The sequence below is a fragment of the Mytilus californianus genome, unplaced genomic scaffold (assembly GCF_021869535.1).
Source record: "Mytilus californianus isolate M0D057914Y unplaced genomic scaffold, xbMytCali1.0.p SCAF_1, whole genome shotgun sequence".
Classification (NCBI taxonomy): domain Eukaryota; kingdom Metazoa; phylum Mollusca; class Bivalvia; order Mytilida; family Mytilidae; genus Mytilus; species Mytilus californianus.
The window spans coordinates 15688871-15708321 of record NW_026262581.1 but is presented as its reverse complement, the minus strand read 5'-3'; the positions used below and the strand labels follow the sequence as shown (position 1 = coordinate 15708321).

The following is a 19451-nucleotide window of genomic DNA, read 5'->3' as shown; positions in this document are numbered from 1 at the left end:
CTCCGGCTTTGGCTATACTTTTATGTCCTTTTTGGTTTATAGCTCTTAGTCATCTTTTTAATTAGCTTTGGATTTTTAAATATTTTGGCCTCGAACATCTGTTCTGTTCTGTTCTGGTATATTCCTCCGTTTTATCGGAGCACTCCAGTTATCGAATGAGTATTAGAATTTTAAATACTTAACCGAAAAAGCGGATATTTTTATATTTACGATATGAAAAATATAATTTTAAAATAAAATTAGTTAGTTAAAGTGAATAAAATAAAAGTTTATAATGTCTTTGATGATATATTAAAAGATATTAATACAAAAAAAAAAAATAATATTATTCACACGTGACAAATCACTGAAGAGACATCGATTGTCGAAATGCGCATCTGGTGCAGAAAAATTGGTACCGTTTATGTTATTATAAATGTATAAACGGACAATTTTAGAAAGATTTATCTCTAACTTCAACAGAAATTCGAACACGGACCAAACTCTAACTCTAACTTGACATCGAACAGTAAATCGATGGGCAGCAATAACATAGGGGGAGTAACTCAAAAGAAAAAATGGCAACTTCCGTTTTATGTCGAGTCCAAAGTTTGAGGAAAGATTTATTCCTTTCGGTGTCAAGATGCTCGGTTATGTTAAAAAACACGTATTTAGTTAAATCAAATGATACTGATGAATGCAGTCTTGAATTTTTGGAGGGTGACAATGAAGGTATTTTTAATTTTGTTTTAAACAAAATGCAAGCTAATCGTCGCTTTGGTTCATGACCCCCCTTTTTATTATGTTCTGTGTTACAGTTATTGAACAAAATCTGAAGGGGTTATTTCAGACATTAATCCTATAATAACTTCATAGGAAGCAGGCTACATATGACGCTCCACTGCTACAAGAAAAGGGGAGAGGGTAATCATGGTAATAGACGTATTTATCCAATTGTTTGCAAATTTGTCATTCATCACTTCAAGTCAGAGACATATATACACATGTGTATATGTCTCTGTTTAAGTCAAACAACGTCCCGTAAAAATTTTGCCTCACAATGTACAACATTTGATGTCATAGTTAATAGAGATTGTTGCAAGACCCAGAAGGTTATACAGAGACATACATATATAGGGTCATTTGGAGCAAATTCAGCTAAATACCCAAAGTGTAAATTTCAACATTCCTTTTTATGAATGAACTGCACCTGAGTTCGGGTTACCACTTTTACGGACCACAAAGATCGTGTACATGTATCCTTTTAGTATTAGGGAGAGGGTCGCAACAGACAATTAAAGAGCATGTGCATAAAACATCAAGAGGAGACTCATTTAGTCTGAATACATGTAACACATAACATTTATTTACCTCCAGGGTTTCCCTTAAGTTGTGATGCATTGATAGTAAAGGGTATACTCATTGAGGCTCTTTTTTTACGTGCATTTAATAAATGAAACAGTACAACATGTTCAGTAGCATCATGACCTTCCCAATAGACCTTTCTGTCAGAACTGTTAATATAAAAATAAAGAGATACAAATTACAATTACATATTATTATAAAATGTTGTAACTTATATTTATTAAAGAATTATCAATGAATCCATTTATGACAAAATAAGTTTCTTACTTTTTTATTAAAACAGTTCAGTGTTTGAAGCCAGGATCTCATTATTGACCTCAAAAATTGTTCTAAAAATAAATTAATTTTTTAGTAATTTTGTCACCTTAATTATGTTATTTTTAAAAGAATAGTTTAATTTCAATAATAACCAAAAAACATAAAAAGAAAAGAAAAGAAAAAAAGAATGGTTTATTTTGTCAACTTCCTTATGATATGTTCATGATGTCAGGATGTTAGAGATGCAAAATTAATCAATATTGCTTTTTTTTATAACTTAAACATATGTGTACATACCAAGCTTAACTTTTGATTGATATTAACAGAAAAATATTGTATATTAACTATAACATCTTTAAGGTTAAATCCTACCTTTAATCATGTTAATATAGTATTTAAATATATTCTAATTAGTTTTCTGCAAACAACACAAGTCCATCCTAACCATTTTGCTAACTATGCTAACACGATATTTTAAGTTCAAGACACTTTACCAAACATAATTTATAACAGTCAAAACACTTTTGAATATTTTTGACACAATAGTTCCATTTGTCAGTATAAGATATATACAAAATGGCAAGTTTATAATGTATATCATGAGAGAGAATATATACATGTACTGTACATTTGTTAATTTAATGATATTCACTTAAAAACAAATTTTCATTGGTGAAATTGTATTAGAAACCAATTATTATTTTATCATAGGTATTGCTGTGATCTCAATGAATAGACCAAAAGCAAAGAATTCTTTAGGAAAAGTTTTCCTCAGTCAGGTAGGTTTGTAATTAATATACATGATGTAGAAAAGAAAGGATGTTAAATTTGTTTTTGGAGACCATATAAAACATGTAAAAATAAGAAGATCTGGTATGATTGCCAATAAGACTTCTCTCCACTTGAAGGTCAATTCACAACAGCATAGTGTATTGCACAAAAGCAAAAAAATGAATATAAATTCAAATCATATAACCAATTCTAAGTTCTTTGACTACAGTTATTCTGTGTCAGAAACCTATTGTGTGTCAAATATTGAATCACAATCCAAATTCAGACCTGTATCAAGCTAGAATATTGTGTCCATTTTTGACCCAACTGTTCAGGGTTGGACCTCTGCGGTCGTATCCAGCTGCTCTCGGTGAAGCAATTTATTTAATATATATTTCAGACAGAAATTTTTTTGTTCCAACATTCTGTCCCTTGGTGTCAATATAAAAATAAGGAGATGAGGTATGATTGCTAATGAGACAACTATCCACCAAAGTTCAAATAAAGTTCAATGTATTTTTACTTAAAACATTGAATTAAGGTACATGTAAGATTGTACATGCATGAAGGGATTTTTATAGTATCGGAATTTCCCATTAGTACATGATTTATTCAATTAGCTTTTCCTAAATTTCTAAAGCTAGATTTAAAAAAAATGATTTTGGATGCTTTTACCAAGTTTTAAATATACATGTACTAGATATGTTCATATTGTCACACTTTTGTATTTCATTTAAATTTGTAAACAAAATTACATGTTGTTTCAATTTAAATTTGAATTTTTACTTAATTATTTATACATCAAGGGTACAGCTTTTATTCCAGGATACGCTTTATTTTGCTCATTGTATGTACATATGCTGTAGCTAATATAACATGTATAATATCATGATGTAGATTATGTTTGAATTGGTTGTAGATAACTGACGGCTGACTATGTAATGATAGGTTTCTATCACTTTGATAAAAAGAGGGATACACACTTAATTATTTTACTGAGAGAAAACACACAAGTGTCATTGCAGTATAGATCATACGTCCAAAAGAACCGATTTTGGTGGTCTCCTGGAAGTGTGCTCCCCTCTAATGTTAAACATGTTGAAGGTTGTCGGTTTGATCCCTAGTTACGTAGAATAAAAAGCTTAAAATTTAGTTTTTGCTGCTGCTCCCCCAAAATAAATTACTACAAGATTCTTCAACATGGTAGAAATGGTAGATGTGCTTTTTAGTTTTATTGTACTTGAGGGTTGCAGACTTATTGACCTTTACTTTCTGTCTATTTGTAGCCTGTTACATTTTAAAGTGGTAAGTCACATAAACATTTTCAAATTCAAATTTGACAAATATTTATTCCTCATAATTTTTATCTCAGTTTCAAGGCTGCATTAACAATGTGAAGTTTGAGAAAAACATAAGAGTACTGATTATTAGAAGTTTGGTGCCTGGTGTATTCTGTGCAGGTAAGTACAAAACTGTTGCTAATGGTTTATGTTGAGGATATGGCTCATATGAAAAAATAGATACAGATCACTGCTAATGAGATATCTAGCACCTATATGGCAGACTATTGCTATCAATTCACCACAACCTAGGCCAAAATTAATCCTACATAACCCTAACCAACAAATCAAATATTTATATATACATATATAGATATAAGAAGATGTGGTATGAGTGCCAATGAGACAACTCTCCATCCAAGTCACAATTTGTAAAAGTAAACCATTATAGGTCAAAGTACGGCCTTCAACACAGAGCCTTGGCTCACACCAAACAGCAAGCTATAAATTTGAGTCTATATATGTATATATCATGTATATATTTGAACCATATCTACAACTAGAACCAAACTTGGTTTGATAATCCATCACAGGGTGAAGAAGATTTCTATCAAGTGTTGATTTTGGGATCAATAGATCAAAGTCACAGCAATTGCTAGACTGAAATTTGAAGTTTCATAATGATATCTTTTGAATCATACATGTATGTTCAATCTTCTGCAACTTTACCTTGAAAATAACCCTTTTACACCCTGTACATTTAACTTGTATTGATTTATGGATTATATATTATTGTTTACATACATTATTCTTCATAATTTATTATTAAAGTCAATGGCAGCCATTTTCCAACAGACTTTCCAGTATTCATTGCCAAAAGGATAAATGAAACCCCCCAAAAAACAGTACTCCACCTCAGAAATTGTTTCCTTTAATACAACATGTTCAAATCAATTAAGATTGCAATTTGGCTTATGCACACATAGTGCAACTGTAATTTTTAGGGTAAAGATTGCATTTGAAACAAAACCTGTATGAGGCTGGCTTGATAGTTATCAATTATCCAGACTTTATCACTACTTTTGAGTTAAAATATATTTGAGTCTATATACATCTTATCCAGTAATATTTCATGAAATTTATTTAAGATAAATGTATGTGTAGAACCATACTTGTTGTATGGTTCATGTATGCCATATGTGTTTTTAGTATTGTTTTGTTATAAATTAGACCGTTAGTTTTCTCGTTTGAATTGTTTCACATTTTTCATGTCATGGCCATTTATAGTCGACTATGTGGTATGGGTTTTTCTCATTGTTGAAGGCTGTATAGTTGCCTATTTTTATATTGTCAAGAAAATTACATAAATTGTGAGTGGTGCATGATCTAGTATCTAAAAATATAAATGATGTCATTGTAAAAAAAGAGAAGTGAAAGATACCAAAGGGATGATCAAACTCATAAGTAAAAAATAAACTGGCAACGCCATGGCAAAAAACGAAAAATGACCAAAAGACAAACAACAGTATACAAAACACAACATAGAAAACTAAAGACTGAACAACATAAAATTTAAAATTTGAGTTATCTTCCTTTGTCCATAATTGTAGTTGAACAAACTACAATTTGCTACAAGGGAAGATATCTATAATTCATACATAGTATTCCCTTCCAATGCTTAATACAATGTAATGCTTAATTTTTAGTTCCCACTGCAAAATAAATTCAATCTTAACCCTTCAGTGCTCACAATCACTTTGATTATATTTATTCATTAGTAGTGGATTGTATTTTATATATCAAATTGTAAACTTTTAGAATTTTGAAATCGCAATCAAGCAGCTCATCCCTCAAAGCATGGAACACTGTTACAGCCATGGAATAGGAATTTAGTATGTGGTCCATTTTTTTTTAAACCTAAGTATGGTGATAGAAACTTAATACAACAGGAAAAGGTATACTTAATATAACTAAAAAGATTATTATTAAAGTAAAATAATCTTGGTTTTAGGTGCTGACTTAAAGGAGCGAGCTAAGATGACCAATGAGGAAGTAGGACCATTTGTAGCTGGACTACGACAGAGTGTCACAGATTTATCTAATATTCCAATGCCAACATTAGCTGCTATAGATGGTTATGCTCTTGGTGGAGGATTAGAAATGTCTTTGGCATGTGACATGAGAATTGCATGTAATATTCAATGAAATAATGCTATTTTTTTAACAAATTGATTGTTTTGGGCTTCTAGGTAATTAAATACATACACTTTTTAACTCCTTTTTTCTGTTGCTCAGAGCATATCATAATATGACTTGTACATAAAGTCGAACTGAGATGTGTAAAAAACTTGGATGAGTCGAGGTAATTTCTTGGTCCCTGTATAATTACGTTTGATCAATGCATTTTAAGTTTTTAACCTCTGATGAGTGGAACGTGGTTGATTCAAATTCTTGGTTAAGTTGAGTAAATTTTATAGTCCTGTTGATATAAAATAATTGTCAATTGACCCCTTTGTCTCAAAGTTCAAAAGCAAAAATTTTGAAAAATGAAGACTTCAGAAAAAAAATAAAATTAGATGTTTTTATTTGTGAAACTAATTGGTATCATAAGTGATTAAAGACAAATCATTTAACAACTGTTAAGGGAAAGGTTAATTAACAAATGGGAACACATGGAAAATATAAAAAAAAAACATGGCTTTATCTGTTCACGTATTTGTTATGTGCTTCACATGCTCTGTGTTGATTGTTTATCAATGTCACAATCTGGTAAACTTTGGCAACATACTCAAAAGTTAATTAGCCTGCTATCAACAATCACTGAATGAAATATTATTTGTCAATAATATGTTATAGATTCGTAATGAATATTAAAAAAAGTGCATACAGGACTTAATTTAGTATGTATGCATGCATTGGTTCAATAATATTGATAACATTGAAATTACAAGAAACTCGTTTCATATGACTTTAAAGCTGTGTAAACATACTTGTTTCTAAAATGACATGTTAATGATGACCTTTTGTTGATCATCCAAGTGGAAATTTAACATATTTCACATGACATAAACACTAAAAACAAAAGTAAATGACCAAATCCGAGATTAATGAATCATTGGAAATGAAATCCATTAATTGCAATAATTAAAAGGATTAAGACAATATGACAAATTTATAATTATTGAGTGTAAAGCAGACAACTCTCATCAGTGATCTTTCAGGACTTGTTTTGTTTCACATGTGATTCCATAATTAATATTGACTGACCTTTGTAAATTATTGTGTATTGATTATATTTGTGAATGTTTTGTATCTGTACTTGTGTGTGTTAATTATTATGATGGACCAAAACTATCTAGTTTTCACAAATCTCATACGGTATTTCATGCATTCTAAATTTATGACAACAAACTCGACCTTGGATAAGTAGAATACTTTTGTCTGATCCCATTGACTTCGGTTTAATGAGGTTTGACTGCAGTTTATAATTTTACCCCTGCTTTGTCAATCCATCCATAACATATTTCTGTAAGGGTATGCCATACCATGTGAAACTTCTTCAGTTCCTCCCATTTTTTGTCTCGCCTTGACGGAGTCAAAAAGCGAGACATAGGTGTGCTGTTTCTGGTGTCGGCAGCGGCGGTTGCGACGGCGGCGGCGGCGTCAACAATGTATTAGTTTGTGATTAGGTCTAGTTCATGGTGAACCACTAGTGGTAGGTCAATGATATTTGGTATGCAGTTGTATTAGCATTGGCACATCTCATTACCATGGAGATTATTTGCTCCGCCCCCTTAGTCATGGTCTATAGACTTTGAAAATTTTGCTAAGTTAACATGTATTAGTTTGTGATTAGGTCAGTTCAAGGGGAACCATTAGTGGTAGGCCAATGTTAATTGGTGTTCAGTTGTATAAGCATTAGCACATCTCATTTTCATGGAGAATATTTGGCCCTGCCCCCTCTGTCATGGTCTATTTACTTTGAAACTTTTGCTTAGTTTACATGTATTAGTTTGTGTTAAGTCAATGATATTTGGTATGCAAATTTATTGGCATTTGCAAGTATCATTTCCATGGAGATTATATAGCCCCACCCCTGATCATGGTTCATTGACTTTGAAACTTTTACATAGTTTACAAGTTAATGTTTGTGTTTAGATTTGTTTAAAGGGAACGACTTATAATATGTCAATGGTATTTGGTATGCAGTTGTATTAGCATTGGCACATCTCATTCCATGGAGATTGTTTAGCCATGTACCTTCAGTCATGGTTCATCGACTTTGAATATTTGCATAACTTTCATGTTAAAGTATTGCTATTTTAATTTCAACATTTGCATTATCAAAATTACAAAAAGGCGAGACATATCTCTGTGATAACAGTTTATTATTCCTGTTTGCAGAAACTATATTTTTTTAATTTCATCCATATAGCATCAACAACATTGACTGATAGTACAGTTAGTGAACAATAGCTTGCTGTACATCTTGGTAAATATTAATTAAGCAGGGAACATAGATTATGGTAAAATGTACACTAGATGAAACTATAATGGTAGATTATTGTAAAATATTAATTGCACTTTTAATTGTATTTCAGCAAGTAATGCCAAAATGGGTTTGGTAGAAACAAAGAGAGGAATCATACCTGGGGGTGGTAGGTATAATGTTGTGTTAATTTGGAAACTTAATATTTTTAATCCCCTACAAACGAAGTCGAAGGGGACTTTAGGTTGCACTCCGTCCGTTTGTCTGTCTGTCTGTCTGTCTGTCTGTCTGTCTGTCTGTCTGTCTGTCTGTCTGTCTGTCTGCCTGTCAGTTAGGCAAATCAGTTTTCCAGACTTTTTGTCTTCGTGCTTGAAGATATTGATTTGATATTTGGTTTATTGTTTTATCATGACAAGTTACAGGTCAAGTTCAATTTTCACGATTTTAGCTTTTCTCTTTGTTCATTTAAAGCCCTTTCCCTAGAATTAAATTTTTGATGAAATACTTATTAATCAGTAGATTTCTATTCAAAGAGAAATAACTCATTTTAAAAAAAAAAATTTAAAAGACCAAATGACATTTTGGATTTTTTTCCTTGTCTTTGGTAAATTGTTTGAAGAAATTAGTGGAAGTTTGTTTGTCATTCTTGAAGATATTGATTTGATAATTAGTATATAGTTTTATCGTGACAAGTTACAGATCAAGTTGGAATTTTGTTCCGGTTTGATGATTTTGTGCAGAGTTATAGTTTTTGGACATAGAAAATTCACTTAAATAATCAGTTTTCAACAGTTTTTTTCGTCGTGCTTAAAGATTTTGACTTGATATTTTTATGTAGTTTACACCATGACAAGTTATAGTTAGAATTTCATTCCATTACAATGAATTTTTAACCGGTAGGGGACTATGTATTGCAATGCAATACTCACAGAATGCTTGTTACCTTAACTGTGCATAAGATTTCCAGTTGTTTGTAGTGTATGCTAGTGGTTTCAGCTATGTCATAGCTGAGATTGTGATTTCCAACCCACTTGTGGTAGGTGCTTTTGACTTCAATCTTAATTGACTAATTTTATCAATTTTTCTGCTGAAGGTAGGTGGTTCTCTATGAGCACTCTAGTTTCTTCCACAATATAAACTGACAACCACCATATACTGGCATATAGCCAACAATGCTGAAAGTGGTGTTAAACACTAATAATTAATTCAGTTCTTATTTACTTCTCTGCATTAGAATATATTTTTTTACATATTTGTGAGCCATCCAACCTGACTCTGTGTCACCAATTTGGATTTTAACCTTAGTTAGGATTCTAAATTAATGTCATTAAATCAACCCATTGTTGTATAAAGGATTTTCAGAAAGTATAAAATAACATTTTCATCATCTACCACCAACCTTCAACATTCCTTAAATGAAAAAAAAAGCTTAAATGAAGACAATTTATTCAATTCACGAAATACTCTAGCATATTCAATGTAAATCCTATGTGATTATATTAATGAAAGAGTCTTTTGCTGTCTTAGATAGCATATGACCCCAAATAAAAAGTGCAGATTTCTACCCTCATGATTGCCATTGCAAGCTCTATACTGATATCAAAGTTGATTCCACATATTTTTTCTCTCAAAAATATAGAGGGAGACAATCCAATCGCTGTTTTAGAAAATTATGAATAGTTGACATTTTCAAGTTTACTTATTAACAAGAAATCATTTTTTATTCAAATGAAGAAAACAAACCTGCTAGAATAATATTTACAAAAGTGAGAGACTTTTTAAACAAGTGTAATGTATATCCTTTTCAATATTTGAATAAAACATTTGTAAAGAATTGATTTCATGTAGTAAATAATAAATAGATTTATACTTTACTTGAATTGATATATATGTTTGATTGGCTGCCACACATTTCACATTTTTCACATTTCAGGAGGAACCCAGAGGTTAACTAGAGTTGTTGGACCTGCACTTGCTAAGGAATTAATATTTACTGCCAGAATGTTTGATGGTCATGAAGCTGCTAAACTGGGAGTAGTTAATCACTCGGTAGATCAAAATGATGCTGGGGATGCTGCTTACCAAAGAGCTGTAGAATTAGCTCTAGAAATTACACCAAATGTAAGTACTGTTTTTTTGGAATGATTGGAACTTAATCTACTTACACTGAAATGTAGTTCCAAATATTTCCAATGTCTATAAAAATAATTATGCACAAGTGAATTGAAATATTTGGGTAATCTTTATAGCTGTTATATTTAAGTATCTATGCCATTAGTTTTGGCAATATGCTTGCTAGTTTGGTCACTATTATTTAGTAATAGTACTAATACAATACCTGTAAAAATGATATCTGTCATGATCAGTTTAGGATTACAAAAATTTGCCTTAAAAATGAAAAAAAAATTATATTTTGAACACCGCAATAAAAAAAATTAAAAATTAGATTGTAGATATGAATATTACTCTATGCTACCTTAAAACCATTAATCTTCAACGCCATATAAATTTGATCAAAATCAGTTATTAATGCTTTGGAAGATAGAAAGGCCCTAAAAACAACCATTTATAGGTGAATTTTTCGAAACAAAGATACTATAAATTGATTCTAGTTTAAAATCCCTTTTTCTTTTTGTTTTATTTGCCATTTATGTCATAATTGCTAGTCATTTTAAAATTAGAGAAACACATTCTCAAGTTCAACTTAGTGTCAAGATAACAAGCAGTTCAAAACAGCTTCAGATTATTTAGGCCAAATAAAAATATATGTGTGGTTCCAGTTACCCGGTTCGACCCTTGAACTTTTTTTTTCACTTTTGAAAAATAAATTTTGGAACGATCCTATTTGGTGGATTGTGAATTTCAATAATTAGATACACAGACTTCTGTCATCTGAATTTCCATTAGAAGTATCCACCACGACAAAAAATGCTACAAATTCGTAACAGAATGCAACAAAATTAACTAAAAATGTAACTTGTCTGTTTATTTTACAACCAAACATATAGAAGATTGCAAACTTACAGTAAGGGTGTTTATGATACTGGAATGGAAAAAATTTAACAAAAAAAAAAATGCTGACCTACTGACCTTATTTTTTTTCAGGATGTAACTGGAACCACACATGTATTTTTATTTGGCCTTACATTATTATCAAGTAAACAAGACATTACTGTCATTAAACATTTTCTATGTAATAGAAGGTATATTGCATCAATATTACGAATATCTAGTTTACAACTTTAGTGTGAAAATGTTGTCTGCTAGGATTATCCTAATCATGGTTAATTGTTAATGATTTAGATCAGCAAAAATAAACACCTTTTTGGAACAAGGTGGACCAAAAAAATTACATAATATTTCCAGTTGTCATATACTCAATTATTCAAATATTCATTATGTTCATAGAAATAGGTTCACAAGAAATATTTTTCTTATACATGTAGTAATTTATTTACCTCAAATTTCAGGGACCAGTAGCACTGAGAATGGCAAAAATGGCTATAAGCAAGGGTTCTGATGTAAGTATGAATAAATTCATTTTACTTCTCTTGCACCTAGATTTGGTGAATGTTTGTACTGTTTACATACATTTTATTCTAATTGAGGAATTTTTTTTTAGTAAGATATTATTGGTTCTATTCAGGCTGATATAAATAATTGTTTTGGATGGATTGTTTGATTGATTGATTGATTATTTGTTGTTCACTTTAAAATGTCCAATGGTTGTTTAAGCTAGATTAAGTTTATTTTATCCATAGTGTATTTTATATCTGAAGTATAATTTCTTTGTGTCTTGCTTTATATTTCTATTGGCCTAATTTATGAACTCATCTGGTCCATTGGGCTATGTGAGTTACTTCCATTATTTGATGGGCTTTGTAAACTTTTGAAAAATCTTCTTATAGGAGTTATTTCCTCTAAATTGCAAAATTTAACCAATTATAGCCTTTTTGCATACTACCTTGAAAACTATATTATATTGTTACCAACTGTGAGCAAAAAATATAATCAGCAATCTACAAAAAAGTTAAATTTTTGACCAATTTAAAAACTGTTTTTCCTTCTATCTTGGAAACCATAATAGATAGACAGAAACTGTAAGCAGCCAAAATTACCATGAAGGCAGGATGTTTAAATATGTCACATGACTAAAACTATCAGTCAGTGTGATCCTGGATTAAAATAATTTAATGGTATTTATTCCTTTTGAAGGCTTTCAAAAAGCTGTATATAAGAAAATAGATAAATTGTCTGTGATAAAAATTCAGCAGAAGAAAAGTCCAAATAAATTGCAAAATTTCAAATTTTTGCCAGGTGAGCAATTCAGGTTCTTATGTGTGATATCTACAATATATACATTTCTTATTTTATTGTTACAATATAATTTTGATACGATTTAAGAAAAAAGGTTCTTTAATATATAACATTTGATAATGTTTATTTCTAATTTTGTTTGCCTTTTTCGGATAGCTTTGTATAAAGAAGACTTTTTTGTTGAATAAACTGAATGTGATTTTTTTCCCTTTGTAATACTGGTTATTTCAAGCATTACTGTCAAGTTTTGTCATAATCAGTTCAATTGTTTGAGAGAAATTTAGTATAATTTAAGACGACATCTACTGCAAAATTTCTTCTAAAAATCCAAATCACACCGCATCATGATAGAATACAGTGTGGACCAATAAACATGATAAATGATCAAATATTCATCTCATCTGCATACCAACAGTTGAATATGACACAAAAGATGACCCTAAGGTGATAAATACAACAAATGGACCTCTTTGTCTTCATTGTAAGGTCCCTTTTGGTCCATTTATATCTCTCATTTCCTCAAAATTTCAACTTTTTAGGCCAATAAATCAAAATTTAGGGGTAACTATCACACATTTATGCAAGAAAAGTGATAATAAATGAGTAATTGAAGTGTTCAGGCTGAATAAACTTTCAATATAAAAGTTTACTGACTCCATGGAGGTTTCAATAAGTCCTCACGTAAAACTTAAGTTTATGCCGCGCTACAGAGAGGGATATACAATATTTCCCTCATAGTGAATAATTTGTTGTTACTACTTCAAAAATAATTTCATTAACTTATAACTATATTTCTTCAAGTTTTACTTAGGAAAAAGTTTTCTTTTATAGCAAAATATAGGAAATAAGGAGGAAAAGTAGGAAGAAGCTCCCCAAAACACTTGAGTATGGCTTGCTCTGCCTACTAATATTCATGGCCGAGCATTATTTCAAGGCAATTTTCTCTTAAAATGTGTTTTTGAGATTCAATCCACTCAGAATATTTCATTTTTGCAATATTCCACTGAAATAGCATGAAATTTTAAGAAATGATAGTACATACAAGGTCAAAGGTGCATGTGCATCTTCCCTTAATAGCAGTAGTACCACCATTGTTTTTCCCCTATTAGTCTTTGTTAAATTGGCACTTTTCAAAAAAATTGTGTAGAATTTTTCTTTGTTTCAAATAAAGAAATACTTGGCATGAGTAAAGCTTTATCCTGTTCAGTACTACAGACAAAATTTCACATGACATTTCATTGCATATAAGATAATAACCGTCACTGGAAGTTAACCAATCAAATCCCCCCCCTATTTTCCTGTTTACAAGCTTTAGTAACCATGTAACCTCAAGTTACCAAAATATTTTATAGAAACACCAAATAAAAAAAGAGTGGTGCTTTGAAACACCCAAGATATATGTGTATGACTCAGAAATTTTTTACTGCAATGAAATGTAGGACTAATTTCCTACAACAGTCAAATTCAAGGGAATATTTTATATTTTTGTTCGACCCTTTTCCATATGAAACCGGATGCAACGTACTATGATTTGGTGGTATAACACCTGTATGACTTTCATTTAGAAATAGAGTTATTATGTGAAAAAGGCTTGTTTTATGAACTCATGCAAAATTGTGGATAACCTGTAGTAGCGAATATGTAGCATTTAAAAAACTTTTTCATTTTTAATCCCTTGTTTATATGCTGCATATATTTTAGAACCTAATGCAGATCAAAATGATCTTTCCAGAACTTCAAAAATATTTTAATTTACAAAGTACAAGACATGGTTACAGTTTATTGCATTTTCTTCTTGTATAATTACAGGTGGATCTCACAAGTGGTATGGCTTTTGAAGAATGTGGTTATGCTCAGGTAATTATTAAATTTATATATTTTATAATGACACACACCAAAAATCTTATAAGCATTGAATTATTTGGTCACAGAAAATCTTTGATTTTTGAGAAAAGTATTTAAATCTTTCTAATTTGTTGAAATTTTGGATATCACTTTTCTTAACTAGCATCCAAAAGATGACCCCCTTTCATATGATCTTTTCAATTACAAATCATAAGTAATGCAATCCCAACCATTTGAATTGATGACACATTGTTTTCAACAAAGATGACGAAAATTCATTAAATTATAATCTTCAAACTTTCCATTTTTTCTGTAGTAATGCATTCTTTGATGTATTTTCCATACATGTACTGATAATTATGTTGTTATTGTAAGATAAATTTTAAATGATTGTATTTTTAAAAGTTTAAAACATTTAAAGATTTCAGAATTAGATATTTCTAAGTGAAATGACATTAATGCAAGTTCTTCAGACATTTTAAAGTGTGCACATTTCTCCTTTCTATTCTAAATATGATAATGCTTGAGTGGTGTTCTGTTTGTCTAAATTATTACTCCTTTACAATAGTGGTGATCAAGTGTAGAAAATAGGCATATTCTGCACATAGAATCTTGTCGAGAATATGGTGTCCTATCTATAGAGGACTAGTCAAAATGATGTTTTTAGAGGCAGAAACATTTGTTTATTCAAAAGGAAAATGGACTTTTAAGGAAAAGTTTTTAACTAACAGCATAAGAATTTTGAAATTATTTCTTCTAACTTTGTAGGTCATACCAACAAAAGATAGAATTGAAGGGATGAAGTCCTTCATAGAGAAGAGAGCACCAGTGTTCAAGGGGGAATAGAGACATTAGAGATGATACTAGATAAATTCTCAGGAAAAATTAACGAACTTGAAAGCATTTACATGTTAAAGATTGTGGCATCAGTATAACTAGTTTTGAATATGATATTGGATTTGACAGTTTTATTGCCCAGATCAGAATAAAATTGTTGTTTTTGATTGCAGCAATTATAATGCAGTGCATTATATATTCCATTGTCTTTGTTAGATTAATGAAATGATTTAAACTTTTTTGATAAAAATTAATCATGACAGTAAGAAGTTGATTGGTGATTGAAATGGATGTTATCAGAAAATGTTGAATTGTACAGTATGAATGAGTGTTTATATATATTTAGATGATTGTCTGTGATAATAAAAAGGAAATATTTTCTTAGCATTGTTTTCCTTATAATTATTTAGTGAACATGGTAAAGTCTTGAAGGTCATATGGACCACATTTATAATATATTCTTTAAAGTCATTACGTTAACAAAGGTAAAAGCATAAATTTTATCTATTCATGATGCACATATTTATTGACAACATAAGCAAATGAATTAAACTATTTTCAAAATGGACATCACAAAAATATCGGCATTCACAACAAAAGCTAACCAAACCTTTAAACAGACTTATTCGGAAAGGATATAGTTACGATACTGTTGTCAAGTCATTAAGGATTGCATATTTTGGTATTAATATTGATTCACTCATAGGGTCTTTGCATCGGAAATAAACACATTTATTCTATAACCAGTTGTTGGCATGATACAGGTTATGTTCTTCTCATATATTTTATGATGGTATGATACTAAACACCTAATGGGAGGGATTGCACTTGATTTTCATATGATGAAGACATAATCTTTCAATCAGTTTAATTGAGGCCTGGAGCTGGTATGTCAGTAACTGCTAGTAGTCCTTTGTTCATTTATGTATCATTATCATTTTGCTTAGTGTCTTTTGTTACCTATTCTGACATCGGACTCAGACTTCTTTTAAACTGAGTTTTACTGTGCGTATTGCTATGTGTTTCTTTATTCTACATTGGCTAGAGGTATAGGGGGAGGGTTGAGATCTCACAAAACATGTTTAACCCAGCCACATTTTTGCCCCTGTCCCAAGTCAGGAGCCTCTGGCCTTTGTTAGTCTAGTATGTTTTTTATTTTTAGTTCATTTATATGTTTTGGAGTTTAGTGTGACGTTCATTTTCACTGAACTAGCACACAATTTTAGTTAGGGGCCAGCTGAGGACCACCTGCCGGTGCGGGTTTTTCTCGCTGCATTGAAGACCCATTGGTGGCCTTCGGCTGTTGTTTGCTCTTTGGTCGGGTTGTCGTCTCTTTGACATATTCCCCATTTCCATTCTCAATTTTATTACTGAGTGTGCTCCCTTAAAACTGCTATTTTCTATCATATTAGTTATGCCATTTGAAGAAAATTTCTCATAGAAAATACCAGTAAAGATTAAACTTATTGAAGAAAACTTCTGATGGCTGTTTAGTTTGACATACATGGTACCCAAGGAAGGCACTTTAACATTGACTTACCACCAATATAATTAATTTTAGAGATCTTCTTACATTTTAAACGTGTTGTCACATCCACCCATAGTGTTAAATTCAGATTGTCTTTCTTTGGTCTCATACATATTTTCATGGAACACCCCTTATAAAGGCACATCATATAAAATTGTACACAGCTTTGTGTTTTTTAAATTCTTTTTTGTAAGCCCCCGCCGTAGCGGAGGGGCATTCAGTTTTCTCCTTGTCCGTCTGTACGTCCCAAAATTGGTTTCCGTTCTCTAACTTTAGTTTTCCTCAACCATATGTTATGAAACTTAATCACAATGCTTATTACCACAAAACGCAGATCAAGTTTGAATTTTGGTGGCATCACTTTTACCGTTCTAAAGTTATGTCCCGCTAAAAATGGAAAACTGCTGAAATTTTCGTTTCTGTTCTCTAGCTCAAGTTTGCCTCAACCAAATGTTATGAAACTTATACACAATGCTTATTATCACAAAACTCAGAAGAAGTACGAATTTGGATAGCGTCACTTTTACCGTCCTTGAGTTATGTCCCTTTATAACGTTACATGTAAATGCAAGCAGGGCATCATCTGTGTCCCATGAACACATTCCCCATTTATTTTCTGTAGCAAGAATATTGCAGGATATTTCTTCTCTAATAGAAAAGAAAGGATACACAAAATCAGTATGTGCAAGGCAAAAAACACAATCCAATTCACAGTTGCTTCCATGTTAATGGCATCACTAAATGGGACTCATATCTGGAATTAGACCAGCTGTGAGCAACAGGACTGTTCCCACTATTAAAACAGGAACAGAGGGGGATGAAAATATTCACAAGATATCTGGTTGTGGTATTCTTATATTGCTATTCGATGGCAACTAGGTGAAGCAATTATGCATCAAACATCAAAACAACTTTCATAGTGAGTTCTTTTGTTGAAGTGTCAGCAATTTTAGGCCTCACATCATTGAGGAAATGCTACCGTAGGTAGACTAGTCACCATTTGCCAATCAGCTTGTTTTTGCTGAACGTGTTTAATAACATTAACGGTACCAATTTTTCTGTACATGATGCCCATGTTGACAATAAATTGAGTCCAAAATATTAGAAAACCCTAAACTTGTTAAAAAATGGAAGAGCTAATAAACCAAAAAGGACAAAAAGTATAGCCAAAGCCGGGCAAGGAATATTTTGCTTTGCATGAGAGGGATATATTCAAGTTTGCCTATGTTCTGTATTGTGCGTGGGTTTCATATTGTTTCTACAAATACTACGTATGGTCTGAGTTAGTTGGTTTTATATTGGGCTTGCAATTGTTACAGCAGCTGCAATGTTAACAGAAATGTTCAGGTGGAATTTGTTTTCTTTGCGCCATTGCAAATGTGATTGATACATGATCGGTTGGTGCTGAAAGTTTGGCCCCAAGTATTTGTATCTTCAAGTGCTTGTCGTTTATCATAGATAATTCAATAAAAATGTATATTTTATCTACTGTGTGATGTGGATGACATAGCATTTATCAGAATTAAATATTTTATAAGTCAGGTGTTTTCACATCGTTATAGTGTGTTAATATAACGATACAAGACGCAATAGTCTAGAAAAAGCTGGTAGTTGAAATATTTTTTGGCATGTTATTCATGAAAACAAGAAACAGCAGTGTACCCAGAACTGTTCCAGTAGAGATGCGTCATGTTACCACAGATGATGATGAGTGTTTGTCATCTAATATTACATAATGTTTTCAGGGATGTGCTCCTTACACAAAAACTGCTCTAACAGAGTTATTAGGAAGAACGACTGAAATCAACACCACTTAATTTTTTCGGCCCACAGTAGTTAGCACTTTTGTGTTGACATGAAATAACATTAATATGTTCATTTTCTGTTTATTAAATGTCGAATTATTCGAAACACTAATTAAGATCTTGCTATGTCTATACTTAGGAATAGATTGCCTTAGCCGCATTTAGCCTCAATTTTGTATTTTATTTGGCCTTTCAACTGTTTTGATTCGAGCGCTACTGATGAGTCTTGTGTAGACTGGCGTACATAAAATAATTAGCCTGGTATCTTTGATGAGTTTTGACGGTCACCATTACCAGATTACAAATTGTGTGACCGATACGATGTGTCAGTGTCTTAACACACTGGTGACAATTATTTTGCGGTCTTATATCTTTAGATACCAGAATAGTCGTCTGATCTGTAATTTTACCGAGTTTTTCCTATTCCCGATTGTGACATTTTGATTGAATATGGATTCGCATGGCGGTTAATGCATGTATAGCAAGAGATGCCATGGCATTGTCAGTTTGCATTCGACTTATGAGTTTGACTATCCCTTTGGTATCTTCCGCCTGTCTTCCATATATCGAAGAGAAACTGACTACATAATGGCAAAAAAATAAAACTATAGAAGACGAATAGGCAAACAAGTCCACAAAACAAGTCATGGAAAATAAAAAAAATGATCACCAAAAACCGGGGATAATCTCGGATGCTTCGGTAGGGTAACGAGATCAACAGATCTACTAGTGGCGCCTGTCATGGTGAGTACAAATTCGCTGATAAGTTTTATTCGGTGATGTCACAATCGAGGAAAAGAGAACAGGATTGTGGTTACGACTAGAAGTACTGAAGGGTGTTAAAATACCCATATAACGAATTTATCCCCGGTCTTAGTTCGAATCGGTTAATTTTTAGGGAAATTCGGGAACAAAGTGTAACGTGAAAGCAACGAATTTTATTTTATTATTTAAAAAAATTATTTGACATATTTTTA

General features: G+C 31.5%; 1 protein-coding gene across 1 annotated transcript; it reads left to right on the top strand.

The window, feature by feature from the left end:
- The first annotated feature begins 540 nt into the window (after window positions 1–540).
- On the top strand, window positions 541–15525 carry LOC127710454 (methylglutaconyl-CoA hydratase, mitochondrial-like). The gene is made up of 9 exons (XM_052216348.1): window positions 541–711; window positions 2314–2381; window positions 3746–3833; window positions 5665–5844; window positions 8255–8311; window positions 10076–10263; window positions 11613–11663; window positions 14269–14316; window positions 15073–15525. The coding sequence occupies exons 1-9, from the start codon at window positions 558–560 to the stop codon at window positions 15148–15150; spliced, it is 912 nt and encodes a 303-aa protein (XP_052072308.1). The 5' UTR covers window positions 541–557; the 3' UTR covers window positions 15151–15525.
- The last annotated feature ends 3926 nt before the right edge of the window (window positions 15526–19451 follow it).